This window comes from Podarcis raffonei, chromosome 2 (assembly GCF_027172205.1).
Source record: "Podarcis raffonei isolate rPodRaf1 chromosome 2, rPodRaf1.pri, whole genome shotgun sequence".
Taxonomy (NCBI): Eukaryota; Metazoa; Chordata; class Lepidosauria; order Squamata; family Lacertidae; genus Podarcis; species Podarcis raffonei.
The window spans coordinates 62,809,624-62,836,995 of record NC_070603.1 but is presented as its reverse complement, the minus strand read 5'-3'; the positions used below and the strand labels follow the sequence as shown (position 1 = coordinate 62,836,995).

The window sequence follows — 27,372 nt, the reverse complement described above, 5'->3', positions numbered from 1 at the left end:
CTTTCCTAGTACAGTAAACCACTGTTCTTACCCCATGAATCTATATAACTTTCCACAATAAGCTACAGAACTACCTAAAGATGATTAGCCCCTGGTCAAATGGCAAGCTTATAAATCTACAAAGGTCAGCAATCTGCAATGTCTTAATCAGGCAGTACCTCAGCCAAGTAAAATGATTTTCCTGGAGGCAGGCAGTTTTCCTATCTGTCTGGCACTGAAATACAGTTTTCTTCATCAGGAAGATACTAAGCCCTGTCTTTATTCTCAGCTATAGGCCTCACATCTGCTTGAAGTGTCTCTCATAATTAATAGCTCTGTAGGTTTCAGTACCACCTTTCCATTTATGCAGAGACAATGTCCCTAGTGCAGAGTCCTCATCAATTGTATAAAGTCAGGCTGTGCTTTCAGCAACACAAATGGTTAATGATAATCATTTTTAATATCAGGCATACAGCTACACAGGCTTAAGTTCTGTTGAGCTTGTACTTAACCATGCATAGCTTTGTCTTTGATTGCCGTCACTGATCCCAGTTATCTGTCCCTACTTAGCCAGCAAGTCTAAGATTTCTCTAGGACACTCTAAAAGAAAATCACTTTAGTCTAGGCAAAAGCTGGCTGACCTGGAGATAGTTGTCTTTTTCACTGCCACAAACCTTCAGAATATAACTTCATTTCTTGCACATTTGTACAGTGGATGATTTGTGGCAAAGCCCTCTGACAATGGAAGATCTGATCTGCTACAGTTTCCAGGTGGCACGTGGTATGGAGTTTTTAGCTTCCAGAAAGGTAAGCACTCCACATACTTATCCTGACTCCCCACCCCACCCCCGTTTTGTTTTTGTTTTGTTGTTTTTTTTTTGGTCTATTGTCTTAACAGAGGGGATATAATAAGAGATTTATAAAACAATGTGTGGTGTGAAGAAAATGGGCAGAGAGAAGCATTTCTCCTTCTCTTGTACTAGAACTTTGAGTCATCCAGTGAAGTGGACTGACAGTAGATTCAGGACAAGTAAAAGACGGTACCACTTCACAAACTGCATAATTTGTGCTGCCACAAGGTGTGCTGATAGCCATGTACACACTTTATACACATTCAAGAAGGAGCAGTCTAACCATGTTTTTTAAGCCATGGTGGATGATATTTAGTACATCCAATTTGAGAGACAGTACCCTGTATGCTAAAGGACGCGGGTGGCGCTGTGGGTTAAACCACAGAGCCTAGGACTTGCCAATCAGAAGGTCGGCGGTTCGAATCCCTGCGACGGGGTGAGCTCCCGTTGCTCGGTCCCTGGTCCTGCCAACCTAGCAGTTCGAAAGCATGTCAAAGTGCAAGTAGATAAATAGGTACCACTCCGGCAGGAAGGTAAACGCCATTTCCGTGCGCTGTTCTGGTTTGCCAGAAGCGGCTTAGTCATGCTGGCCACATAACCTGGAAGCTGTACGCCGGCTCGCCAATAAAGCGAGATGAGCGCCGCAACCCCAGAGTCGGTCACGACTGGACCTAAAGGTCAAGGGTCCCTTTACCTTTACCTTTACACTGTATGCTAATTGTGATCTTGTTCTCCGAGTGTATAGTAAAAACCATCCACAAACAAGGGAGAGGTAGTGGCATGCTTGGACAGTCACAAAGTTTGCAGAAGTACAAAAAAATCATTTGCAAAAATCCATAAAGGGAGGGGGTGGGTCCCAAAACAGTCCAATGAAGACTGAGCATGGTCAGTGGAGACAACAGGATGCAGACAGTTGGGGAAGAGGAACAGAAAATGAAGGAGGGGTGGAATGGAATATCCTGGATAAGGGCATGGCTGGAAAATTGATCCACGCTGCCATTGTGTGATTGTATTTCAACAGAGGGCTGTTGCTTTCAAGCCCTGCCTGCTCACATTGGGTGACTTGTGAGCAATAGATTAAAAGTCCCTCTCCCCAAAGGAGCTATTACTTGTGCTAAACACAAGGATTACTAGACTATCTTCATAGGATCAATGATCTGCTTTTGACTTACTTTGAGAGAAAAGGCCTGAATGAGATTTCTGTACTTGTTCATAGTTTCTGATATCCCAGCTGTCATTTCCACACTGGAATCTATATTCCTGATGATGTCTCCCCTTTTTTCCTTTTCCTTTAGTGCATCCATAGAGACTTGGCAGCACGCAACATCTTGCTATCAGAAAACAATGTGGTGAAGATCTGTGACTTTGGTCTGGCTCGGGACATCTATAAGGATCCTGACTATGTCAGGAAGGGCAGTGTGAGTTGTGGGTCATGGATATGGGGAACTGGAATCGGCTTTAAACGTTTATAGTCAGTCAGTGCCTTCAGTATATGTTTGCTTATGACCAATTCTTACTGAAATACAGAAAGGATGTTTATCGTCTGTTCTTATAGTTGATACGAAGAGGAATGGAGTAGAGAAATAAAATGGTTAAGAGGCTTTGTCTAATACACTTCCTTGGCACAAAATATGCATTTTGTTCCGTGTAAGAGAAAGACAGTATAGAGGGTAGCACTTAGCCTTGCCATCTGTAGTGTAGGGCTACTTGATTTCACCTGTCATCTGCAATAAACATCATGCTTCCCTCACCTGAAAGATGTTCATATGTTTTCTGCTTAGCTGTGCATCCGCAACCGAATTAAAGCCTAGGTCCCTATAACTGCTTTTGCTCACAATTATTTATTGCTACACTTTGTATACAGTATTTTGAAACGTGTGTGCAAAGCATCAGCTTTCTATCTGTTGTGGAAGTATTCATAACCTCATTGAGTTAGTGAGTGAATGAAGCCCAAGCATCTAAGGATTGCAGCTCCCATGATTCCCGACTATTGGCCTGGGGTTGATGGCCAGCAACATCTGGATGGCCACAGATTAACCACCTCTGATCTAGGTAGATAATATCAGGCTACAGCTTCCTAATCTGCACCTAAATAGATATTCACTTGATTTTGTGCCTGTCTGCACGAGCCACTATAGGATGTTCAGAGATTTTTCTGTGGGTTTTCTTATTTAGTTGCTATTAACCTTTTTCTGAGCTGTAATAGCCATTCACATTTATTTCTCTTCCATAGGCTCGTCTCCCACTAAAGTGGATGGCTCCAGAAAGCATCTTTGACAAAGTCTACACCACCCAGAGTGATGTCTGGTCATTTGGAGTCCTCCTATGGGAGATCTTCTCACTAGGTGAGCACTGATGAATAGTTGAACTCTCCCCTGGGCCACCCATACTTTTACAAGCATGTGACTTTGAAGGTAGGTGGCTGGAAGGGCCCCCTAAATCTCCTTATTTTACTTACCTTACCACTCCAGTTGCATCTATTCTGCTAATTATTTTGGGTTGTCATGCTTGTGCAAGGACTTCCACCTAAGGAATAGGACTCTTTCTCTCTGCATGAACCCCAACCTACCCAGATCTGTTCTGGGGGGTTCCTCTAACCATCCAGAGGAAATAGGGAGGGAGCTTGGGGGGAGGTAGAGAGAGGAAAAAGAGAGGAAGTCCCATTGAGCAGGTAGATGCAACACTTTGCTACATGTGACCTGCAGCACACCTGCTTCGGGCATTACAAAGCCTACTTTTGGATCTTAACACCCCTGAATGCATATCCCAGAAACCTCCTGTCTCAAATTCATCAACTAGGTTTCAATTCTATAGAATTTCTTTACAGAAAGTTAGCCTTTCCTTTTTGTGCATAATTTCCAGTTTTATAAAGGCCTGAACCAATATTGACTAGTTCTTGAGCAACATTTTGATTCCAGTACTTGTAGCTTTGGCCCTGTCTAAGTAGGCTACTTCAGATTCCTTAAAGCGAGTGTAAAATAACAGGTGAGACAGAGGAGCACTCACACAATATAAGAAAAACAGGTTCTCTCACAGTGTAAAAGAACAGGTGGGGCATTTTTGCAGATGCAAGAGTGCCTTCTTCTCTTTCATCTTTCCTTCATGCCCCTGCCTGACAATCTGTGGATTATCTTCTTCAGGTGCCTCTCCATACCCTGGAGTCCAGATCAATGAAGAATTTTGCCAGAGACTGAAAGATGGCACCAGGATGAGAGCTCCAGAATATGCCACTGCAGAAATGTGAGTCAGAGCACTTGAAAACATGGCCAGCAGCAAAATAAAATAAAATACTGTGGTCAACAAAATATAGTTCCATAGAGGTTCCCAAGGTCTGAAGCATATTTTCTTCCTCTGCTTTGGCCAGTGCGCTGAAGGTTCAACATGATATAGCCATTTAAACTGTTTCATTTGCTTCTGTAGTAACACTGCTGGTGCTCAAGTCCAGCATTTACCTTAAGGAGAGGCTTTCCCTTTGCAGCAGTTTCCAAATTCTAGCTTTGTATTTGATTGACAGTTATAGGATGAAGAGATTGATCAGCTTTATGCAAAGGCTTGTTCTGTTTTTCTCTGCAGTTACCGTATAATGCTAAGCTGTTGGTATGGTGATCCCAAGGAAAGACCAACATTCTCGGACTTGGTGGAGATCCTGGGGAACCTTCTTCAGGAGAATGTCCAGCATGTAAGTTCTCATTTGTAATCATAGCTCAGAAACCAGCTGCAAAAGCCAGCTATGTGCAAGGAGTTATTTTTTTGGTGAGCTGCTGAGTAAACATTTAGATACAGTGGAGATGGGGAGCCTTTTTGTCTGGCAGCCCAACTTTGACAGTTGAATGTGATTAAGTTTAGAAGACTAGTATCAAATCTCTTTCCTCCTCTCTCTCTCTTCAGAGAGGTTTTCCAACACACATGCTGCCCTCTTTTACCTTAGTGCCTTTCTAATAGTGCTTGGGGGAAAGCTTAAAACCAGAAATTGTTTCAGAAATATACATCCTTACTTATCTTGTACTCCTTGCCTGTCTTGTATCCCAGGACATTTGGTACAATTGGACTGTGGAGTTGATGCCACCAGCAAATAGTTAAATGGGTTGGATGACAGAAGTGGGTGTCCTTACCTTTTATTTGCAAGTCAGGAGATGGGGAGATGAAAGCATTGTTTAACTTTCTGATATAAAACAGTTTGATCTATTTGCTTTCCTTATGAAATTCATCTACCCATTATTCCTCAGAAGTATGTGTCTGCACAGCCGTTAACAGCTACCCTCTTTTTTCCTGGAGGAGAAAATGGGAGCAGGGGGAGAACTACCGTATATTCACTCTCATTGTTGCTGCTTCTGGCAAATTCTTCAATTTTCCTGGCACATAACTACTTATTTAAATTCCCATTAGGAAGGGAAGGATTATATCCCACTTAATGACTCTCAGAGTTCTGAAGATGATGGCTTCTCCCAGGTAGCTTCCTCCATCCAGCAGAATTCTGATGAAGAGGAATTTGACTTGAGGATGCACTGTCACAATATAGCAGCAAGGTAAGTCCCTGCTGAATCCTGGAAGAGTCAAGCTGAGAGCTGGCCAAACTTAGAACAAAGTATTATCTCACATCAAACATTTTTATACCATTAGGCTACAAACAATATTTTCAGCCATACCTACTTCTCATGGATGTTACGCATTTGACTTGGACCCCTGCCCTCCCCAAAATACAGTTTATCTGTTGCTTGATAATAAAACAGCAAGATTTGCTCTATACATGTCCAGATAATATACATGTGGGACAATAAATACTTTTTGCTAGACTGGAAAAGGTGGGTACCCCAAGCACTAAAAAATGGAAGGCCATTGATGCACAATATTTGTCTTCATCTTGGAGATGCAAAGTGACAGTAGCTATGGGGGTGGCATAGGAAGAGAGACATGTCATTTCCACCCAAAGCATCAACATCCCGAGTGACAGCTGGTGAATCCTGCTTCATGTTGCTACATTTAAATCACTGCTGTACTTACCAAGGTTATTCTAAGGGCTAAACCAGGCACTCTATGCAATATATGTGTAGCAGTGGAAGAATGGCAGGGGGAGGGGGATTCTTAAAATTTCTCTGCCATCCATATTCCTATTCTAAACCAGCCCTCAACCTGCTTTTCATCCTTGAGGACTGGGAAAAGTGGCTTCTCCCAGGCTACTTTTCCTTTCCTGAAGCTACATAAATCTGTGTGCAATGTCTACTTAGGCCTTAAACATACTTCCTGAGGAGCAAGGGGAAAGGGTAATAACACATTCAGACTGTGCTACTTTTTTCTGCAGAATTTTATGTCTTAACTGACCCAGTATTGCTGACCTGAAGAGCACAAAGTGAAGATTTCCTTATTTAATGTGTATGTTCCACCAGTATCTTTTCTGATTCACCCTTTACTTTATGTCCTTTCCCAGATATTATAACTGTGTGTCTTTCCCTGGCTGTTTAACTGGTGGGAATCAGATAAGGTGTCCATCCAGAATAAAGACTTTTGAAGAATTTCCTATGACACAAACCATGTATAAAGCACATCCGGTGAGTGGAGCAAAGTGGTAGTGAGACAGAAGGAAAAATTGAAAAATAAACAGTTCAGTGTATATTTGTCCATTACTGCAGTCTAAAGACAAGTTAAACTGTGTTTTCTGCCACACTTCAACATTCACACAAATTGCTAACACGATGATTTACAGTTGGCATGAAAGCTAGATGTGTATTGAGGAAACTCTTCTAAAAATAGAATATAGGGACTACCCATCCTCATTATATTTAGGCAACTACATCCCAGTTAAAGGTATTTGCTGTATTAATGGTGGTGGGGTGTGTTAATTCAAATCTGCTATTATTTTTGTGATTGGACAACATTTGGTTTTGTAAGTCTACTTCTGATGAAGAAGCACATACACTGCTTTCAGAAAACCAAAGAATTTAAATTTTACCTTCTGAAAATTGTCAGGTAATGCAACATAACAAGAACAAAACAACAGCAACTAATAATAGCTAATGATAATAAATACTAATATATAATATAACTAGAAGTACTTGGCAATCATTTTTAATGATTTTATGCAATTTTGCACACATTTTACTTACCAAGCAAAACTTAATTATATTAATTTAACCAAAAGATCTTTTGAATTCCGAAGTTGTGTTACAATTTTTTAGCACCCCTCATTTTTGAAAGTTGAAAAATTCAACATGCTCTATAACATGCTTATAAAAATTTGTACAGGCTTCTAAGTTTTACAGGCATATTTACAAGGCTGAGTTAAGCTCCACTCAGCTCATCATCTGCAGCTGTTCCCTGCCCTACATTTGCTTTTCCGTCTCCATCCATCAGAGGAAAGGTTCCTGGCACAAAAAAATTCAGAATGCTTGCTCAACAAGGCTGGCACTTCTAACACTTTTTTTTTCTGCTCCCTTGCAGGACAATCAGACAGACAGTGGGATGGTTTTGGCATCTGAGGAGTTTGAGAGGATAGAAAATAGACACAGAAAAGAAAGTGCATTCAGGTACTTGGTTATTTAGTTCTCCTCGCTATATCTCACAGCCCTCAGTAACATACAATACCCAGCGGTGTCCTCTGCAGCAAACCTCACTGCAGCCTCCTGTAAATGTGCTGGGAGCACAGAAATGCAAGCGCATCCATTCTCCTGTAACCTGCTGCTGGCGGCAGCATTCCTGATGGCATTTGTAACAAAAAGGGTTGATTGAGCTTAATGGCTTTTGAGTGGAGTCAGTTGACTCTGTGCAAGGAAATAAAGAGAGGAAGCATATTACACGGGCATGAAATATAGCAAGAAATCAAGGAGCTTTCCAGACAACCAAGCAGCAAAGGTACAGTTCTTTCAAGAAAACACTTTTCTTGTGGAAATGTCACATATTCCCAATGCTCAAACTGCTATATAATGCCATTGGGAAAATGTGATTCTTTCCCCAGCTAATGTGAAATGTTTCTGTAGTTGTTATGCATTTGACAGTGGATATGACATCAAATGACAACTCAAACCATCAAGGAACTATTTTATGGCTACTTTTAGAACACATAGAACAAAACTAGGCTAGGTTCCATTGATTTCAGGGAGAGAATTAATCTGTCTCTCCCATTGAAATAATTGAGACTTAGGCTGCTGCCAGATGGGGAGCTCCTAAGCTACAAGGGGAAGTCCAATTGACTTGCCATACTATCAGGAGTATTGCACTTGTTCTGTGTACACATCCTGTTATGTTTCATTAACCATAAAATTGACTGAAATAAACAAAAAATAGGGACAAACATGATATTCACTGTAATAATTATAATGAATATGTGCTGAGTTGCAATAGGTTCACTTTTCTGATATGTCACTGCCCATGTCAATACTCTACCCTTTTTAAAAACATGTAAGAGTAGCACTAAAGGCATCTGTACCTGTGGAAATAGAACCACTACTGAGAAAAGTCAGACTTCCTGAAGTCTGACAAAGGAGGGAAGAATCACAGAGAAAATACAAGATTTATTAAAGCTCAAAGTGTAACTCAGCTGATATTCAAAACCATTGGTGATACTTAACTGGCGTATATGGTTCCTGGCTTTGTTCAAATCCTCCCATAGAAATGGCAGATAAGAACAATTAAATCCTTGGAGGCGAGCATGAGGTACATCGCTGGGAGGTCTAAAAGCAATAAGAAAATCAGTATACATAGATACATGTTATTTGGGTTTTTTTAAAATGAAACTCCCTACTTTGAAGAAGTGATATTACAGTGCAATCCTATAAGCTCAATGGGGCTTACTCTCTAGTAAGTCTGTTTAGGGATAATCTGCCAGTAGCTGAATCCAGTTTTCCTATATGAAATCAAGCTCCTGACAGCAGTAAGGTTTACCAAAAAACTACATTCTTGCATCTCATTTCTGGTGCACCACCTTCACTTATTGGAAAGATGCTCTCTGCATTTATTTATTTATTTATTTATGCATGCATGCATGCATGCATGCATGCATGCATTTTATATACTGCCCTATACCCGGAGGTCTGAGGGCGGTTCACAGAAGTCATCTATCATGTAACTTCACACATCTTGTAGAATTACCAACCTGCTAAATGGCTAGCTGTGCTTGCCCTGAACTTTCTGATGCTAAGAAGCTTTTTTTTCCCTGGACAGTCAATTAAAATACTATCTCTTACTCAGAAGAACTGACTTCCTGTCTCTTGCTCTTTCTTTCTTCCCCCACCCCCAACAGCAGTAAAGGATCCAGTCGAAATGCAGAATCAATAGTGGATCAATCAGATCTGAGGGGTAGGTGTCGGCCATCGTACCAGTCCCAGCTCAGAGGCCAGACTTTTTACAACAGTGAATATGGGGAACTGTCAGAACAGTCGGAGGAAGGCAGCTGCACTCCACCCACTGAGGGAGCCAGTCCCTCCCTCCTCCATGCTTCATTCTTTTCAGACCAATACTGAAGGGAAGAACAGATTGTGGAGACACTCTGCTGAGAGACTACACTTCGCCCCTTATGCAGCACTACATTTGTTCAGTGGAGCCCACTTTCCCTTCATCCTTGAGGAATCCACAGTAGGAAACTCCTGTGGAACAGATGGCGAACTCCTTGGATGTGAAGATAGATGCCAAGCATTTTGATGCGGGATATAGTCCTTGCATTTGGCACTAGCACACTTCCTTGATCTGATTCTGTATTTGCCCCCCACTGCCCTGCCACCCTCAATAGATATTGGATGCAGTTCCCTGGGTGAAACAGGACTGTTCTGCCACCAGATGGATGTGTGTAGAGAGCTGCAGCCTCCACTCAGTATTCAGCCTCCATTCAAATACTTTGCCGTAATAAGCTTCATTTCAGGTCAGATAAAAATAGATGTGTCTTAGCTGAGTTTCTTCCTGATATGCAGCCTTGTTTGCTTCTACTCTTGTTTCAACTCAGCTATCATGGGAGGGGGAAGAAGCAAATGAATGAATTTGGGCAATGGAGGAGCAGCAGTATTTCCAGACTTGAAGAGTCCTGCTTCACTAGATATAGACATTCCCTATAGACACATCAGTACAGAACTATATATTACATACTTAATTCTTGTATGGTGTTACATATTTCATTTATGTTAGACACTAAGCCTATTATAGATTTTATCACATCACCATTCCCATGTCTGTGGTGGCATTATTGTCTGCTCTAGTACAATCGGACCACTTTATCTCTGCGCAGTGGGGGATTTGGTGTTAACTAGTTCAAGGTGGAAATTAATTTCCTTCACTCTCTACTGACATGTACAGACTTGGAACCCATTTATGTGTTCAGTCATCTCCCACCCCACCCCTGAATCACTGGTCAGCTATAAAATGTTCTTTATTGGCAGCCATCATTTTCAAAAATTTAGTGCCCCTTATGATCCCATGGCAAAGTGTGGAACTTTGTCTTTGTGGAAATGAATGCAACCTTATAATAATAGAGAATCTAATGAAACCCTTAACTGGTGTTTTTAGCTCTGTCCCTCTACTTATTCTCCTCTACCTCCCAATTCCTACATCCTTACTTCCTCTTCCCAAGATATCATATGTTAGAATAAATAGTACAAAGTAAATTTCTGCAAATGTATCTAATTTGCATTATTTATAATAGGAGGAATACAATGCAGGTCATTTTGTTAGTGCAAGCTGTTCTGCTTGCCTAATTAAACAATCTACCCTATCCTCTTGCTGTCTACGGTTCCAGGGGTTCTCCTGACACCTCATCCCTGAGCCAATGGGGGAGGATATGGGGCACTGAAGGGAAGAAAGCCCCATTGCGCTAGCAGAAGTCCTTGTGTAGTCTTCCACTGGTGGATCTGGTTAGCTGAGCCCAGCCCTGAGTCTGGAATTTGAGGATATTACTAAACATATACACACATTCGCATTCTTCCCTGACACAGTCCTTAGCATAGTTTTCCATCTTCTAATTGTAAACCATTGCATCAATGAGGTTTTGTTTTTTACATAAATGAGAAATAAGTATAGAGTCAATCTGAACTTGTTTGTGTAGTTGTTCCCTTGCATAGCCTACGAGCCTTTCCCTCCCAGCTCTAATTCTGAAGGACGCTGCCATAGGAAAATGTCTGTGAAAGCCTTATGAAATGGCTTTTGACCAGCTTGTGAACTTCACTTTGTAATTCTGTACAGTGTCAGAGGCTCCCACTCTCAATTGTGTCTCCATGTGAAAGAATTTCTGCTTGCAGGCCAGGCTTCTGTTTATAGAACTGATAGTTTTGGTTTAGCTTATTTTATTTTTTTCATATTGGGCATATGTTTCCCCCCATCCAGATTATATATATTCCTCCATAAGAGGGCTTTATGCATTTATACATTTGTAATTATCATTGTTCATGCCTTTTCTACATTCATTTGTATCTTTATGAGTGCACTCAATGTCTTGTCCCTTTTTTATTACATTTCCTATCTACATAAGTATACAGTTGTGGTTTAGTTATTATCAGGTGTGGAAGGGATGAAAGTCTCTTGCCTCAGTGTGTATTATATATTCTGTAGAAAGGGGGAGGGGGGCTCAAAGAGATATATAAATGGTGTACAAATGGAAAACACAATTCTACATGGAATATTTCCTTCCTTTTTTCTGTTAGCAGAATCCCATTGACCTGAACAGCTGAGAACTTCACAAACTGGACCCATTTCAGTTGTACTTTTAGTGCACTGAATCACTACCAAGATGCAGATGAAGTCCCCCTGCCTTGAGCAACGTAGATACACATGCAAAGCTGTAAATCTAATCTAATCAAGTGTTCCAGATTACAGGAAAGCTGAAAGATCATGTTGCAGGTGCCTTAGGACCAAACAACCTGTTCATTGAGCATTCATTCTCATTTCTTTGCAGGAAGGTTAGATGACCTTGCATCAAAGCAAGTGTTATCCCATACTTCCTGGCACTTCCCTTACTGCAAAAAATCTATGGGGGTGGGGGAGCAGGTTGTTGCACAGTACTTCAAAATCAGCTGTAATTCTGCAACCTGAATTTTCCAGTATGTGATTGAATTCCACTCAAAAACAGTGAGCCCTTAGTCTTAATACCTAGTATAAAAAGATAAGGGACAGTGTGGAACCATAACAAGTTTAGTGTTCTATGAGCATCAATATGTGACTTGCTCATCCTGTAGTATTGTTATAGGCATTGGTGGATCTTTAACGGGGGAAGAACTCTCGATTAAGTGATTTTGGGGTGCAGCTATACAGCATCCAGGAATTGGAGCGTTTTGAAATGTGACATTGTTCCTGCAGTGTTTACATAAGAAAAACCCTGTTGGGTGATGCCAAAGGCCCATCTAGTCCAGCATCCTCCTCTCACAGTGGCCAATCATATAGTGTATCTGGAGGGGTGTGTGCATCCACCTCTCACAGGATTAAAATGTCACAAGGAAAGCAGCCCTCAGTGTTAATGTGTGAAGAAGCCACATTCTAGATTCCACTTCCAGTTTTATTCTCTTGCAATACTAAACTAGCAGTAGTACTTCCATTTCATTAAAATAACTTATTTTAAAAACTATCATCTTTTTTCTCTTTTGTATTTGGTCATATTCCTGTTTACCCAGAGGTGTAATTAGGGGTTTGCGAAATCAAGGACAACACGACACTGCTATTGCGGCGAGCTCAAATGTAGGAGAAGCTTCCCGTTTTTCTCACACCGCAACAGAAAGGCATGCATTTTTTTCCACCCTTCCTCTTCACCTCACTCTCACTCCGGATGCTTCGGGTACTTGGTTGTGTAAAATGTAGGAATTTCTAATATGGTATTGTGGTAAAGTGATGGGGGGGCACCAATACAGCTCCTTGCCAAGAGTGCAAGGGATCCTTGATACGCCTCTGTGTTTATATGCTGAATTTTACATGGCTTCAATTGCTTAAATAAAGCATTTAAAGAAATGTTTACCAATGTAGTAGCAAACTCTGTAAAGCATTAAGCAAACTGCACTGGTAGAAGGCCATATCAATTCTACAGAGGAAGGTATTATCCCATTAATGCACCAATAATTGTAAACTGGGTTTTTTTTTAAAATAGAAAAAAATGAAAACCAATTATAGATATCTCCGTGAGTATGGAGGGGCAATTTGCTCATGCTAGGTCAAATAACCAAGTGCCTCAGGACATGGTCAGTTCTTCCCTGTTGTGAAATAGCAGTTTCTTTACGATTTCTTGATGCTCACGATAAAGAGTAGGCAATATAAACAGATTGTCCCCAGAGAGGAATTCCCAAATAATTACACAATTTTGGGGAAGCAACTATTTGGAGCTCCTCATCATCCTTGTTATTTTATCTTGTTCTGAGCACTTTCACTACTACTTGCCTATTACTTTTAATATGTTACTTCTCCTGATGTTATTTGATGGGTAAAGTGATTGATGCACCCCAATTCACCATGGTCTTTTAATGGTACTGTTGTCTTCCTAAATTTGTAATTCAAAACATCCACAAAGTGTGCAGATTTTACATCTCCAAAGAAAAAACTCTTGTTTCTCAGTTTCTCTGTTCAGGACACCAGCTGCATAAGCACAATTACTGCAAAACTGGAAATATAAATGGATAACAGAAAGAATGGTGGTGGGGCAGTATTCTAGGACATAAAAGCAAATACAGACTTGCAAAATAAAGCATTCAACTTTTCTTTGTCCACTATTCTGTTGTTTCAAAGAGCATTTTAAAGCATATGCTATCTTCCGGATGCAAGGGTTAGTCTCACTTCCCCATTCTCTGATAAAAATGGCTGTGAAAGTCTGATTCTGACTGAGTCATTCTTTAAAAGAACATATCTGTTGGAAAGATCTGGCACAGGACAACACTTCTACTCCTGAATGAAACTCCCAACACTCTGATTGGATCAGGGACCATACTTGTCTGTAAGGCAGATTATACAAGCTGCTTGCATGCTGGATATGTCTTGTTTATTTGAAGCTGCAGCCTCAAGTTTCTTCTGCAACAAGGGTGAGGGACCTGTGCACCTCCAGATATAGCTGGACTGCAACTACCATCATCCCAAATCACTGACCATGCTGACTGGAATTGATGGGAGTTGGACTCCAACAGCATCTGGAGGACCACAGCTTCCTTACCACTACTGCATTCTACAATATATCTCTTTCTAGTTTTCACTAAGTGGAAGCATTAAAAGTCTGGGTAGTATTCATCTGATTCCCATTTCCCTTGAATAGATTTGCAGTGTTTTGAGAAACTCTGAGAAAGAATCAGTTTGCCCTCGGTATGGGCAAGTGTCTAATTTTAATGCAGACTCTAGATCTTAAATAGCATGAATATATAGAAAGGCACTTCGAAATTACAGGACTATTGCAGGACAAAACCGCAGAAAAGTAACCTCTTTTCTGTTGGATCTTCTGCCACTACTGTAACCTCTTAAAGGCACTGTAGAAATGCATCTGTTGTCTGTATGGAGTAATATACATTTTTAATCAATTAAGATGTATGAAAAGTCCCCTGTGTGGAAAAAATACTTCTGGAGTTAATTGAAATTGGCTGGTAAGAATCAAGAATTGTTTCTTAGGCTCCAAATTCACATTTGAGAGGGAGAAGGATGAGCTATTTATAGAGTGGTTATCTATAACTTGCAAGATCTTTGTTGGGCCTCTTTGGTGTCAAAGATACCCTGTGTGATTTGGGATTCTTCTCTAGTCTCATTTTCCAGTCTGTAAAATGGACTGGATGCACTTCCCCATATCATACATAATGTAACCAGATGTATGTGAATTTAAAGAAAATCCATATTTCCATAGCACTTAATAGAATTCCAAGCACAGTTCCAGAATGTACTTTGTTTTACTGCTGCTGTGTTAATTTTGATACAGCAATTCTACACTTTTATAAACAGGAACTATTGCAGTAAGAGGAAGCCTTATGACAGTCATGGGTTTGTGGACAAAAGTTGCCAAGCATTCTCCAGAATGTTGTTGGGTCCTCTACCACTTGCATTCCTTGGCAAATCCTTTATTGCCTTCTGAAGTGCATGTTCAGCTCAAACTAGGCTAAGGAAGCAGGACAGGTTTTGCTGAGGATCCCCTCATAATGCCACACCTTTAATACGAATTTAGTAACTATATATATTCACAAGGTTTTTAAGAATGTTTTCACACTTAGTGGGGGGGGGAAGCTTCTCATTAAGTTGGACCTGAATTAGAAAGATGAAATGAGATTTCTTTTCCATTGTCTGAATGTAGAGATAAATTAAGTCATAGACTCACCAGGATGATCTCAAAACGGCTTCAAAATAAGCCAGAAAGTCCTTTCTCCATCTTCATATTGAAGCTATTTTGATCTTCCCTGGTGAGTATATGACTTTAATTTTCTCTAGAACACTCATCAGTCTAACTCTGGCTTCACTAATTATCTACAAACACTGAAAGGTGGGAGAAGGCTCATTTCTCACAATGGAATTGATTAGAACAGTGTCTACAGGATTTGCTTCATAACACTCCTTAAAAGGGCTGGAGGCTTATTTTAAAACAAATCATGACAGCTCGGAGTCTCGGCCCCCTGTGTCTCATCAGTACACTGATGACAGTCAGCTTTACTTCTCTGTAATCAGGAGTGGCTGTGCAAGCCCTGGCCCAGTGTCTGATGGGGGCTAATAAGCTGAGTCTGAATCATGGCAAGATGGAGGCTCTGTGTGTGAATGACTTCTGGATCCAGGAGGTCAGTCAACTGCCTGCCCTAGATGGGACTATACCACGAAGGAGCAGCTACATTGCATGTGCTCCTGAATCTTGCTTTGTCACTGGAAGGTCAGGTGGCCTGTGTGGCTAAGAGTGCCTTCAACCAGCTGTGGCTGGTGTCACAACTGCAACTGTTTCTAGACCACAGCAGCCCAGGCATTGGTAATAACAAGATGGAATTACTGCAATGCACTCTAGGTAGGTCTCCCCTTGTGATCTGGAGGTTGCAGCTAGTGTAGAATGTGAATGTTAGACTGCTTGTGAATTCTAAACACTGATTGATTACCTGCAATGGGCTAAAACCAACCAAACATATTAATATTAATTAATATGTATGATTTACTGTTAGCACACTTAAAGCTGGTGAAAGAGTAGCATTTATTACTATTCTTTGACTGGTTTGATTAGGGCTATAAAACCCTGGTTATTGTTCTTCCAATCAGACCTGTTAAACAGTATGGATGCCTTCTATCCTCTCAAAGCATATTGTTGATAATCCATTTGTAGTGTAATCCTGCATGTGTCTACTGAGAAGTAGTCGCGCAATCCTAACTGTCATCTCAGAAGCTGTAATGAATTCAGTGGGGCTTACCTCCAGATACATGGGGTTAGTATTATAGTCATACCTTGTTTCTCGAACGGAATCCATTCCAGAAGTCCGTTCAACTTCTGAAAATGTTCGGAAACCAAGGCGCAGCTTCCGATTGGCTGCAGGAGCTTCCTGCACTCAATCAGAAGCTACGTAAGCCGTGCTGGACATTTGGGTTCCAAAGAATGTTCGCAAACTGGAACACTCACTTCCGGGTTTGCGGTGTCCAGGAGCCAAAATGTTCGAGTTGCAAGGTGTTCGCAAACCAAGGTACGACTGTATGTCCTTCATAGCTTTGAACATAATGGGCAGTGCTTATTCCAAATTAATTTATGAAGAGTACAAGGGTGTGCTTTTGTGTGTGACAGACACAAGATGGCTTTAGTGACTGATCAGTATTACAATCAGCAAATGACTCTGAAACTTGCAAATCAGTTGTTGTTTTTACTAGACACACATCTGGACCAGTAACTGTCCCACACTAAACTTTAATGACTTAACTCATGTACTTACCAGCTTAAAAAAAATAAGCCATAAAATATACCCCAGAATATGGCTGTTCTTGTTCAGAAAACCTAAGCGATGATGAAGTAAGCATTTTGCTACACACACCTGTGCTGAAAATGTTTGTGCACACACAAACAACTGACATAGATGTATTCAGTGTAGTGATGTTGGTGGGGGTGAGCAAACTACTTCTGGACTGGGTCACCTGCATATGCAAAAGGGTAATGTGAGACCTTTAATCCAACACACAGTTCTGAATGCTAGAGTCATTTGCGCTCTGTCACTTTTGACTGAAGCATCCACCAGTTTGGGGTGTGATAATTCAATCCAACACGTACCATTTGTCCTTCCAGCAGGTGAGCTAAGGTAGCAAAGCTTTCCTGGGCATGGGTAATGTGTTCACTGTGGCATATATATTGGTAAATTGTCTGGACTATTGTAATGCAAGCTTTGTTGGGCTTTCCTTGCAGCTGGTCCAGAGTAGGGATGGAAGAATCTGTCTATTTCACATCTCGGATTCTCATTTTTCCAATCTTAAACCCAGTTCTCCACATTTTGCAGCAATTTGTTGAAAATTTTGAAAATTCACCAGCATTTTAGTGTGAATTTCTCCTAATAAACAATTGTATACAGTTTTCAGTAATGTACACATTTGTGCAAGTAATTTCTCCTAATACATGCATTTTTGTAAATATTAGTTGGCAAAATACAATGCTAAATTTGGATGAGTGAATTTTGAAGCTGTGCTTTGGTTTGCATCTTGTTTCAGAAAGTGTCAATTTGATAGATACTTACATACAAAATCTAAATAAGCTGACCAGGTTAACTGAAAAAAGTATTATTATTCACTGCCTAGCAAGGGCAGTAAGATCAGCTAAAGGAACTAATTTAGTTTTGCAATAATTACAGGCTTGTGGTAACATGGGCTTTTTCACTGGCAGCAGCAATGTTGTGGAATGCCTCCCTGCTGATATATAAGAGACCCCATCAGTATTGGCATTCTGCCAGCTCCTGAAGACACATCTGTTTAGGCAAGCATTCCCCTGAACTGAACTTCTGGTTTGATGGTTTCAACTGTGTTTTGGTTTTTAAAACTGCTTTAAAAACAGTTTTTTAATTGTTTGTTTTATTGCATATTTTAATTAAGGATGTTTTGGGCACAATTGAATTGTTATTGTGTGTTTTAATGATGTATTGATTTTATTGTTGTAAAACACTTAGGAACTATTTTGGAATATACGCAGCATATATATTAATAAGAATCATAGCTGTCTATTTAGCAGCTATTTCTACACAGAGCCTCATGCACAGCACATTATTGCTTGTCAGCAAGTGTCAGATATGTGGATTTCTTAGTAAAAAAAAAAATCTTAAAGCTATCTGTTAGATTGTCAGTAAATGGAAAGTACATGAGGCACGCTTGGTTTATTTTTTTATTTTACATTTACTGTATTCCCAAACAAATCTTTAAATGCTATAGACCTCATTTTCTCTTTATCCTTAGCATCAAGGAAAACCTATTATGGCCTATATACCTTTCTACTTTTCATTAAGAACTATCCACTAATCATATCTGTTCATAAAGCTTAGAGGAATTATAATGCTTCTTCAAAAGAAAATATTGTGGAGTCATTTAATTTCTGCCGAATGTCCTAGTGTTCTGATGTCTGGGCATTTAGGCGCACTCCTGTCCCTCTAGTGAAAACGATACTAGGGATGAGGCATAGAGAATCTGAGCTCATGCAAGCTACAGAAAAGATGATTACAGAGAGAATCTTGGATGACAAGGACTTAATGGAAATAAAAGCTGTACCTGGGGAAAAGTAGAGAGGCAGGTGGAAGAAGACAACATAGAAGAAACTGGATCCAAGAGACTGGGGTCTGCCCTAGTATGAAGAGAGAAGGGGTCTAAGAATAAAGTATGTGTGGTGGGATTTAAGATATTAAAGGACGGAAGGGTCAAGAAGAGTTCAGCTCCTTTTATTCTGTCAATAGATCTGCCACTGATTTGTGTGTTTTGTTTCCTAAGGACTTTAGTTTGTTCACCAATTAAAGTACATAATGTAATAAACACTAATGAATGCTGCTTTGCCTGATTAGAAAGACAGTACAATTGTGCATGGGGGGGGGGGTTATGTTCCAAGGATGGTGAGTATATGCAAACTCATGTAGTTCTGAACTACTTCCAGGCAACCACCTGTACCTTCCAAGCTTAAAAGCTCTCTGTCTTACTTAGTGGACTCTAGGATGCTTTTGTGCCAGCTCTGAGATGTTCCAAGTTCCAGCAAGAACATCCCAGAACCTAGTATGCAAGCTTAAAAGCTCTTTCCACCAGGAAAACTCAACACAAAAGGAGCTTTTAAGCTCTTCACCTTGTGTACAATTAATTTGTGCGATTTCAACCAGCCAGTTTTCAACCATACAAGGTTGAGATCGCACAAGTTAATTGCACACAAGATGCTATTGTACTGTATATGAAAATATTTCCCATTGGAAGATTTACTTTCATTTCTCTTTGCCCATGCAGGAGTGTTTGTGCTTTTGTATATAGCTGTGCTGCAGATTTACTTCTGAATAATAGCAGTACGTCAAGTTGTCTGGTTTGTTGTATGAATGCACCCAGTGTTTTTGTACCTGTTTCTCATTTTGATTTCTTAATGAATGGCTGGACTGACTTGATAAGGTGCTTTGACTCATTTGAAACAAAATAGTCGTAGAATTATTTACTTCATACAAATATAGCCCCATCTGTGTACATAAGCACATTGAAGAATTATATTAAAAAGCTGTGAGTGCCATTAGGATTGTAGCCAAAACAGAGCTGCTGGAAAGCAAGAGGGAGGGAGAACCAGGAGGATTACAAAGGAACAAAAAGAAAACAAACTATTGAGACCAACCAACCCCAATCCCCAAGGGGTTGAGATCATGCTCGATGGTCACAGCAAAGGGCTGTAGCTCAGTGGCTGAGTATCTGTTTTGCATATGGATGGTCCCAGTTTTATTCACTGGCATCTCCAGGTAGGGCTGGGAATGTCCCCTGCCTGAAACCCTAGCCAGCTGCTTCCAGTCAGTGTAAACAATACTGAGCTAAACAGACCAATGGTCTGACTTGGTAGAAGGCAACTTCCTATGCTCCACAGAATACTGTTATTATTTAGTGCATTTAAAATCACTCTTCATTCCAAATTTTTGTGTACGTTGGTTTTTTTTTGTTGGGGGGGGGTTGGTAGGGTTGGTAAAAGACCAGGGAGAGTGGAGTATGGAATGGAGTATGCTGGAAAGGAGCATAGGTGACTAACTGGCTGGAGCACTGGAGAGCAACATTTTTGCAGCTTCCACTTGCTGTAAATAATAGTGTTACAGCTAAGTTGTGCTGTTGGGCTAAGTAAAGAGCTAAAGCTTTCTTTCTAGGTTCTAATTGTTTGATAGTAGATAGTGAACAGTATGTACTGTATTTACGCGAATCTAACGTGCCATTGAATCTAATGCGCACCTCAATTTTCAAAACCTTGAAACCAAAAAAGTATTTGCTGCCAAAGGTAATATGCGCCATCAAATCTAATGTGCACCCTAATTTTCGCAATGTTAATTTGGCCAAAAAAGATGTGCATTACCTTTGAGTAAATACAGTATTTCCTTACTGGCTAGTCACTACTATCAGTCTTTTTGCCCTTTATTTAGTCTAATGTAGGTAGACACACCTTCTTGGAGCGAGGCTGTATTTGCTCAAATCTTCTGAACCTGACCCAATCCATGGATAATGCAAATTGGTTACAAAAGGTTACAAAATGGTGCCAACCAGTAAAATTGATCTTTAATAGTGTGCTGGGATGAGGCTAGAATTTTGTCCACTTGCTTGGGTTTCCTGCCTGCTCAGTTTGTACATTTGTAAATAGGCAGTTTATTACAAATGCCACACTAAGTCTCTAGTGTTACTTTAGCCAAACGAAAACTGCTCTATAGAATAAGATTTCCCTGGAACATCCTGCTATTCAGAGATTTACGTAGCACAAAACAAAATCTACATCTCCAAAACATTTCTAAAACTTTAGCTGTCACCCAGCAGAACCAAATGCAATGAAAACTTGTTATATAAACTGTTGTGATATTCGTTACATCCCTGCTCTAGATATTCATAAGCTCTATATTCACCTCTGATGCTATTCTATCCTCTGTTGCTGATATTATAGACAGATTTCATAAATTCTGCATAGGAAGGAATTTCAAGGAGACAAGCAGGCAGCTTTTGCTGCTGATTTTAGGTCTGGTGTTACTGCTTGCATGAGGGACACAAGGTGCTACCGTGACATTTACACATTTAGAAAAGCAGCATTCTTCCCAAGTATTTTCTGCTTTGCATAAAAGTGAACACTGTCAACTCCACTGATGCAGTGATACTTTACAGTACAGCTGAGCTGTCAATAAAGTTGCACTAGATTGGGAGATATTATTCACTGTAGAACTGTGAAATTTCTCTACAGCAATGAAAGCACAAGACCAGTTCTGAGCAATCATAGTGGAACAGCAAGGCATTTTCTGTATAACTAGTACTTTTGTTCTGGTGCCTGAGGCATAGGTGATATTTTGCAATTTCCCCTTCTGGATTGTAGTTTTGTAACCCTTTTTTATTTGCACAGTTTGAGCCTTTCCAGCGCCATAAGCCATGGTTTATGAAGCCAGGAACAAGCATCAGGAATGAATGCTTCTCCTCTGCTTCTCCACTCCTCCAACTGTGCATTGGGTTCTTTGGTATGAAAAGTCTATATGTATTAAGTCAAAGTTTCCTGCTATGTCCAAACCAGTGAACTCTGTCTAAATGTCAGCAAACCAAGAAAACAAGTGAGGATGTGATCCTGGCTTTATTTTCCTGGTTTGCTGATAGGTAATGGAGTACAGTATCCTGGAAAAAAGCATGCCTGTATACTGAAAAGGAGTGTAAAGGCAATGAAAAATCAGAAAAGACTGGCAGGAGAGATTTCACGTGCTTATTTAATTATTGTTAATGGTACGTTTCTTAACACAAATGTGCAGATAGCTCAGCCAAGTCTACATTATCTTCACATCAAACATCATGGATGCCCATCTATATGCAGAACAGATGTGGAGCTAAGGAATCAAACTGTGCCATGTGCACAGGACTGATTCCAAACAGCAGAATAATTTTCGCTAGGCCTGTTTCTGTGCCTTTCTGCTACTGGGTGGCACCACACATCAGTTATAAAAGACATGATTTGCATGTGGAAGAGCCTAGGTTAAACCCCTGGCACCTCCAGATGAAAAATAAATAAATAATGTGATGGGGAAAATCTCTTTCTGGGATATGAAATAACTTTTCCCAGACAGAATACTCAGCAATAGGCTAGATGGACCAAGAGTCTGACCACCTATACTATGTAACAGGTATAAAAATCTTCATTGTAGTCAGAGGGATCTAGCAAGATCTGCTAGGCATTGCAGCTGGTCACAGTCATCTGTGTGAATTCAGATACAAGATGGAATGTACAGTAACAAACACTCATTATAGAATGTAGTACAACGATAGAAAATGGATCGGTTCATTATAGCTCTATTATTTTCTTATAGCTTCAAGTAAAAGCAAATGTAAGTGGGCTAGACGTGAACTAATAAGGTTGTTCTAATTTTGCTATAAAATGCAAGCTGTTTTCCCCCAGAGCTGTCTCCTGATTCCTGTGACAGAACAAATACAGGAACCCATTTTTTCTGTTAAAATAATAAGTGTATTATTTTCAATAGCAAAGACGCATGGAAAACATTAAACATTGTCAAGCAATCTGCCCACGGTTAGACACAGTAAATATTTCTTGTGAAGGACACTAGTGAAATGTGAATATTTGTCATTTTTGTTGCTGCATAGTCCCCTGAGTACAGGATGAGGAGTTTTTGCAGAATGCTTAAAAGGCCATTAGTGGACCCACTGTGGTTCATCACCTTGCATTTCCCAAGCACGGGGTGGGGGGGGGGAGAGATGTGATGTGAAAGCAGAACATTCAGCTACCACTTCAAAAACATTTCCTGTATTATATTGACATTTCTATAGAGCTTTTCATAAATGACATCTCTGAGGATTTTACAGATCCACAAGTTATCTGCCTTTAGTGGGTTTTGTGGGTCAATGTTTGCTCTCACAAGCACGCACAATGCATACTGCATTTGTTGAAAGCCACCCAAGAAGAGGAGGGAAACTTGGCCCTCATTAAAGGAAAAATTAAACTAGCACAATGCAATTTGCTTCTAGATTCCTCACACTGGTGATCAAGTGTATCATTCACAACAAACACATTAGCTTCTCCAAAAGGAAACATTTAACCACACTGCTAAAGATTAATAATTGCTCTCAATGTGGGGCTTTCCATTGCTGCTAACAAAATAACTAGGCAGGACATGTCTCTGCAGAGCAGACAGGTGGTTATTTGCTTCAAAACACAAATATTTTCTGCAACAAATACTAAAAATAAAAAATAAAACAGTGCATTTAACCATCATAAATGTTAGATGGAAGGTTGCTTCTGAGTTTTCTTTTTGGATTTTTTGTGGCATCCATTTCTGAGGACATAAAAAGTGATCCGGAGTGGTTTCATGCATATTTATTTTATTTATCTGTGTACCCACTTTTCAGAGCAAAAAGCCTTCAGAAAGCAATTTAAAAGAATAAATTGGAATAAATACAAGTTAAAACCAATTAAATATAGCAAGCAATACAAAAAACAAGAACCCAACAGCTATATAAAACAGGAGTCCAATATGACAGTTAAAAGGCCTTCAGACTCAGGCTAGTCTTTAGCACATACCTAAAGTCTGTGAGTGAGGGGGCTGGCAAATCTCACTAGGTAGTGAGATACACAGTCAGGGAGCCACCCCTGAGAGGACCCTGTTTCTAGTATTTCTGATAATGGCAGGGCCAAGGCAAGACCTTAGATACTAATCTCAAGATAGATTCACATGAATGGGATGTTCCATATTGATGAACAAAATTACAACTACTTTACCATTGTTACATGTGGTGGTATTATTTATGTATATGGTGCATCTGCTGGTGCACCAACTGCAACCTTCTCTGGAAAGTTCAGACAGTAACCCATGCCCTTCTCACAGGCAAGCTAGGCTTGACTATTGAAATGTGAGGGGGGGGTTGGGGGACTGCCTTTAACATGACTCAGAAACTTTTAACTAGTTCAGAATGTAGCCACATGAATCCTGATGGGTGCTAGTATTTGCGTCATAGGACACCATTATTGTGCCACTTGCACTGGTTGCTGGTGTGCTTTCCAAGCCCAATTTGCCAATTTAACTTTTAAAACCTTAGACGGATTGGATCCAAGTAATTTGAAGGACCAAGTTCACTAATACCAATCTTTTCACGTTATGGCCAACAACTGAGGTCATTCTCACTTGCATGCCACCAAGATGGTGGGCACAATGTGGAGGGCTTTCTCCGTGATAGCCCATGACTCCAGAATTCACTGCCAGCTGGCTGCTATACAGTTGGTACTGTTTATAAATAAAAAATTATTATTATTATTATTAGGTCTTCAGAAAGGCCTTGACAACCCGCTTAGTCTCAGTGGCTTATTTATGAGTGATACCTTATGCTGCCATTGCACTTCTGCAAATTATGTTTTATTCCTGGGATGCATGTGTATTTATTATTATGGCTTTTATTAATGTTGTGAGCTTTATTGGAAGTTTTAGTATTGTATTCTGTTTTAATATTTTCAGGAAATGTTTTTATGTGTTGTTGTGTAAGCCACTTGGAGAGGATTTTAGTCATAAAGGCAGCCTATAAATATTTTTAAATAAGTTGTAGAAGGCTGATTAAAACTCTTAACAAAAACTGTGCTACAGCATGGACAAATTCCGTAGCCTCTCCCCTTTTATTGCCAGCACAGGTGACAGCCACAAGTCTTCCCCCACCCCAGTGATACCCTGATCTTCATCTATGAAATATTGATCGGTGTATGACCAAGATGGAGATGAATCTTTAACCCCAACATTGAAAAATGTGCACCCATAATAGCCAAATGAGTATTCTGTATGTATGAAACGTGTGGATGTAGATGAAACACATGCTAAGCCCATTCTTCTGCTGTGAAGTAAATGTGTTCATTCTCCACACTCTCAATACAGTAGTCACAATGAAGGACTACTAAGCACCAAGAGAGGAAAAGCTGGTTGATGATACAAGGTATAAGAAGAATGGGATGTTTATATTTAGTAAAATGAATCACAGTGCAATTCTAAGTGCATTTACTCATAAGTAGATTATGCTGTGTTTAATTGTATTACTCCTAAGTAACTAGATAAGAGTCCCTTCTAAGCAAAATACATGGGATTGCACTACATAATATTAACTTATTTATGTACTGCTTTTCAGTCAGGATTGGCTCTCACACCAGGTTCCAGTTAAAACCCACATAAAGGTACAATATAATTAAGGATATATTTGGCATATGTCAGGAAGTCTCTTCTGGTTTTGGCAGCTGGTGATACAGTCCAGGCTCTTCCCTTTGAATCAAGAGGGACAGAGCAGGAGGTGCTATAGACTGGCAGAGGGTAAATAGGCAGCTTCTGTAGCTTGACATTTTTGTGAATCCACTGTCTGGCCAGCATATTGCCAGTGGGACAAAAAGTTTCTCTTCTATCAGGATATGGCTTAAGCCACATTTAACCCCAATGAAATGTAACTTGGCATATGAGGTTTTAACTTATTAAAAAGGAGCCAGAAGAGACGTGCTTACACAAGGCACTCACCAACAACTTAATGCATAGGCATATCAGAAGGAGCTGCAGAAGAAATCTTGACGCCCAGGCAAATGATCCTCATGAGACCCCAACACACACACACTGCTTAGCCCGTGCGTGAGAAAGAAGGATTGGGGGAAAGCTGTGTGTCTATGTAAGAGGGATCTCAGGCTTCACCGACCTCTGGCATGTATTCCTGGTCTACACCAACCGGCAAAATCTTTGCAGGGTTTCAGAAAGGAATATTTCCCAGCCTTACCTGGAGATGAAAGAGGCTGGACCCAGGACCTTCTGAATGTGCAGCTTTAGCACTGATTTTGGCCCTTCCACCGGAGCAAGGCAAGGTGAATTATGCGGACTTGAGGGGACTTGGGTCCCAGAGAAATGTGGGTTGCGCGAAGGCTGAGGGGATTTCTAGCTCTCATCAGAGAAGTGAATTTGTGAGGCAATTTCCTCCTAAAATGATGGGGAGGAGTGGAGTGTCGTTAACTATTATGTCAACGTGTGGAAGGCACAGCATAATGCGGGAAGGAAAAGGGGGCTTATGGCTGGGAAATGGAATGGCCGGTGTGAGGTAAACGGACTGAGCGAAGGAGTGATTTGCTTGAGGGGGACATGACGGGTGTTGCTGCCCTGCTTTTGCTCCCTCGGAAGAGGACATAATAATAACACTGAGCTTCGATCTACAGGTAACGGCGGAGGAGAAAGGGTCAGTTTCTGTTGGGAGCACACACGCACGCCAGTCCTGCCTCAGTGTCCAATGAGTGCGTGGAGGGGGGAGGGGTTGCAGTAAAGCAATATAAGGAAGATACATATAGATGTGGAGCTGGTTCGCAGGCACAGCTGTCCCTGAGCCTGGCTGCCGTTTCCCTTTTCGACCTTTTAGGTCCCCAAGAACAGCGTCCGCGCTGCCGCCTCTCCCTCAGCATCCTGCGCAACCCAACTATTTTTAAACTAGCCCCGCCTCCGCTGCCTCAGTCCCTGACAGTAACGCTCGCGCACCCTCCCCTAGGAGTGGGTGTGACTTTTCACTCGAGTTCCCTCCCACCTCCTCGTGGCGGTGCGTGGGGGGAGGAGGGAGAGAGGACGAGGGCGAGCAACGGGTTGGCGCAGTGCGCCTGCGCACGCGGCGCGAGAAACTACCCGGCAGGTTGCAGTTGGTGGTTCGGCCGTAAGAACCCGCCCGGGCGCTGCCGGCTGCCGTTGTTTCCAAGCTGAGGGGGGAAAGGGAAAGGCTTGACGGTTGCTCGGTGGGTGGGGCTGCTGGCGCCGCGAGCTCCCTTTCGGCTGTTGGTCGCGCGGCCGGACTGAGCGAGGGGGGTGGGGGTGGGAAGAGGAAGAGGAGGGACCCGCGAAGCGGCCGGAGCCGAGTCGGCCTCCATGGAGCTTCCGCGGCTCCTGACTCCGCCGCAGTCGACCGCCTGGGGCTGGGGAGGGTCTGTGGAGGCTGCGCGCGAAACTGGGCTCCGCCTCGGGACCCGACAGCAAGCCTGAGGAGGGCCGAAGGCTCCGGGGCGGCCGAAGCAGCGGCGCCGAAGCGATCTCCTTGCCGAGCCGCAGGCTGTCCTGGAAGCGGCGGCGGCGGCACCGTTCGCCTTCTGTCTCTCTGTGCCCCTCGGGCGGAGCGGCGACGCTGAGTGACTGCTTCCCCCCCTCGGACGAGACTGTCGGCCGCTCCTTCCCCGCGGCCGCCCCCGGAGATACGAAGCCCCGCCGGAGCGACCGCCGCCACCTGCGCTTCTCTGCCTACCTTCATCCATCTCCTTGGCAGAAAGCGAAGCCCCAGGAGGCGAGCGGGCAGGCCCAGAGCTGCCCCTCTCTTCGGGAATCGAGTGACGGACTGCTCGGCCTCTGGAGCCCCATCCTCTGCTTTTAAAGCATTTGGATCCCACTGCCCCCCCTTCCTCGTCTCCTTCGAATAAGCTGTTGTGTGTCGTCTTCCTTGCAGCTGCTGTAGAGCTTAGGTTATTATCCCGGCT

The 27,372-nt window shown here is 41.6% G+C and overlaps 2 protein-coding genes across 5 annotated transcripts in view; one reads left to right on the top strand and one right to left on the bottom strand.

Moving 5' to 3' along the window:
- Positions 1 to 11,273, top strand: part of FLT4 (fms related receptor tyrosine kinase 4) — an 84,305-nt gene extending 73,032 nt beyond the window's left edge. For 2 of the 3 annotated variants that reach the window (XM_053376960.1, XM_053376962.1), the window contains 9 exons: positions 692 to 786; positions 2,126 to 2,248; positions 3,064 to 3,175; positions 3,971 to 4,070; positions 4,404 to 4,509; positions 5,217 to 5,356; positions 6,256 to 6,376; positions 7,266 to 7,351; positions 9,064 to 11,273. In XM_053376960.1, coding sequence (XP_053232935.1) covers positions 692 to 786; positions 2,126 to 2,248; positions 3,064 to 3,175; positions 3,971 to 4,070; positions 4,404 to 4,509; positions 5,217 to 5,356; positions 6,256 to 6,376; positions 7,266 to 7,351; positions 9,064 to 9,283 — 1,103 coding nt within the window. In that variant the 3' untranslated portion in view covers positions 9,284 to 11,273. The remainder of the gene's footprint in view (positions 1 to 691; positions 787 to 2,125; positions 2,249 to 3,063; positions 3,176 to 3,970; positions 4,071 to 4,403; positions 4,510 to 5,216; positions 5,357 to 6,255; positions 6,377 to 7,265; positions 7,352 to 9,063) is intronic. The other variant, XM_053376961.1, reaches the window with a different exon arrangement.
- The window catches only part of LOC128407942 (transmembrane protein 200C-like), a 31,340-nt gene extending 4,187 nt beyond the window's left edge, over positions 1 to 27,153 (bottom strand). Inside the window, exons 1-3 of one of the 2 annotated variants that reach the window (XR_008328935.1) lie at positions 25,653 to 26,369; positions 6,150 to 8,494; positions 4,943 to 5,099 (exon numbers count right to left, since the gene is read on the bottom strand). Coding sequence is in view for 1 of the 2 variants with exons in the window: in XM_053376998.1 (XP_053232973.1) it covers positions 8,281 to 8,494; positions 26,537 to 27,153 (831 nt within the window). In the remaining variant the exon portion in view is untranslated. Of the gene's footprint in view, positions 1 to 4,942; positions 5,100 to 6,148; positions 8,495 to 25,652; positions 26,370 to 26,536 lie in introns of those variants that run through there. The other variant, XM_053376998.1, reaches the window with a different exon arrangement.
- Positions 27,154 to 27,372: the final 219 nt, after the last annotated feature.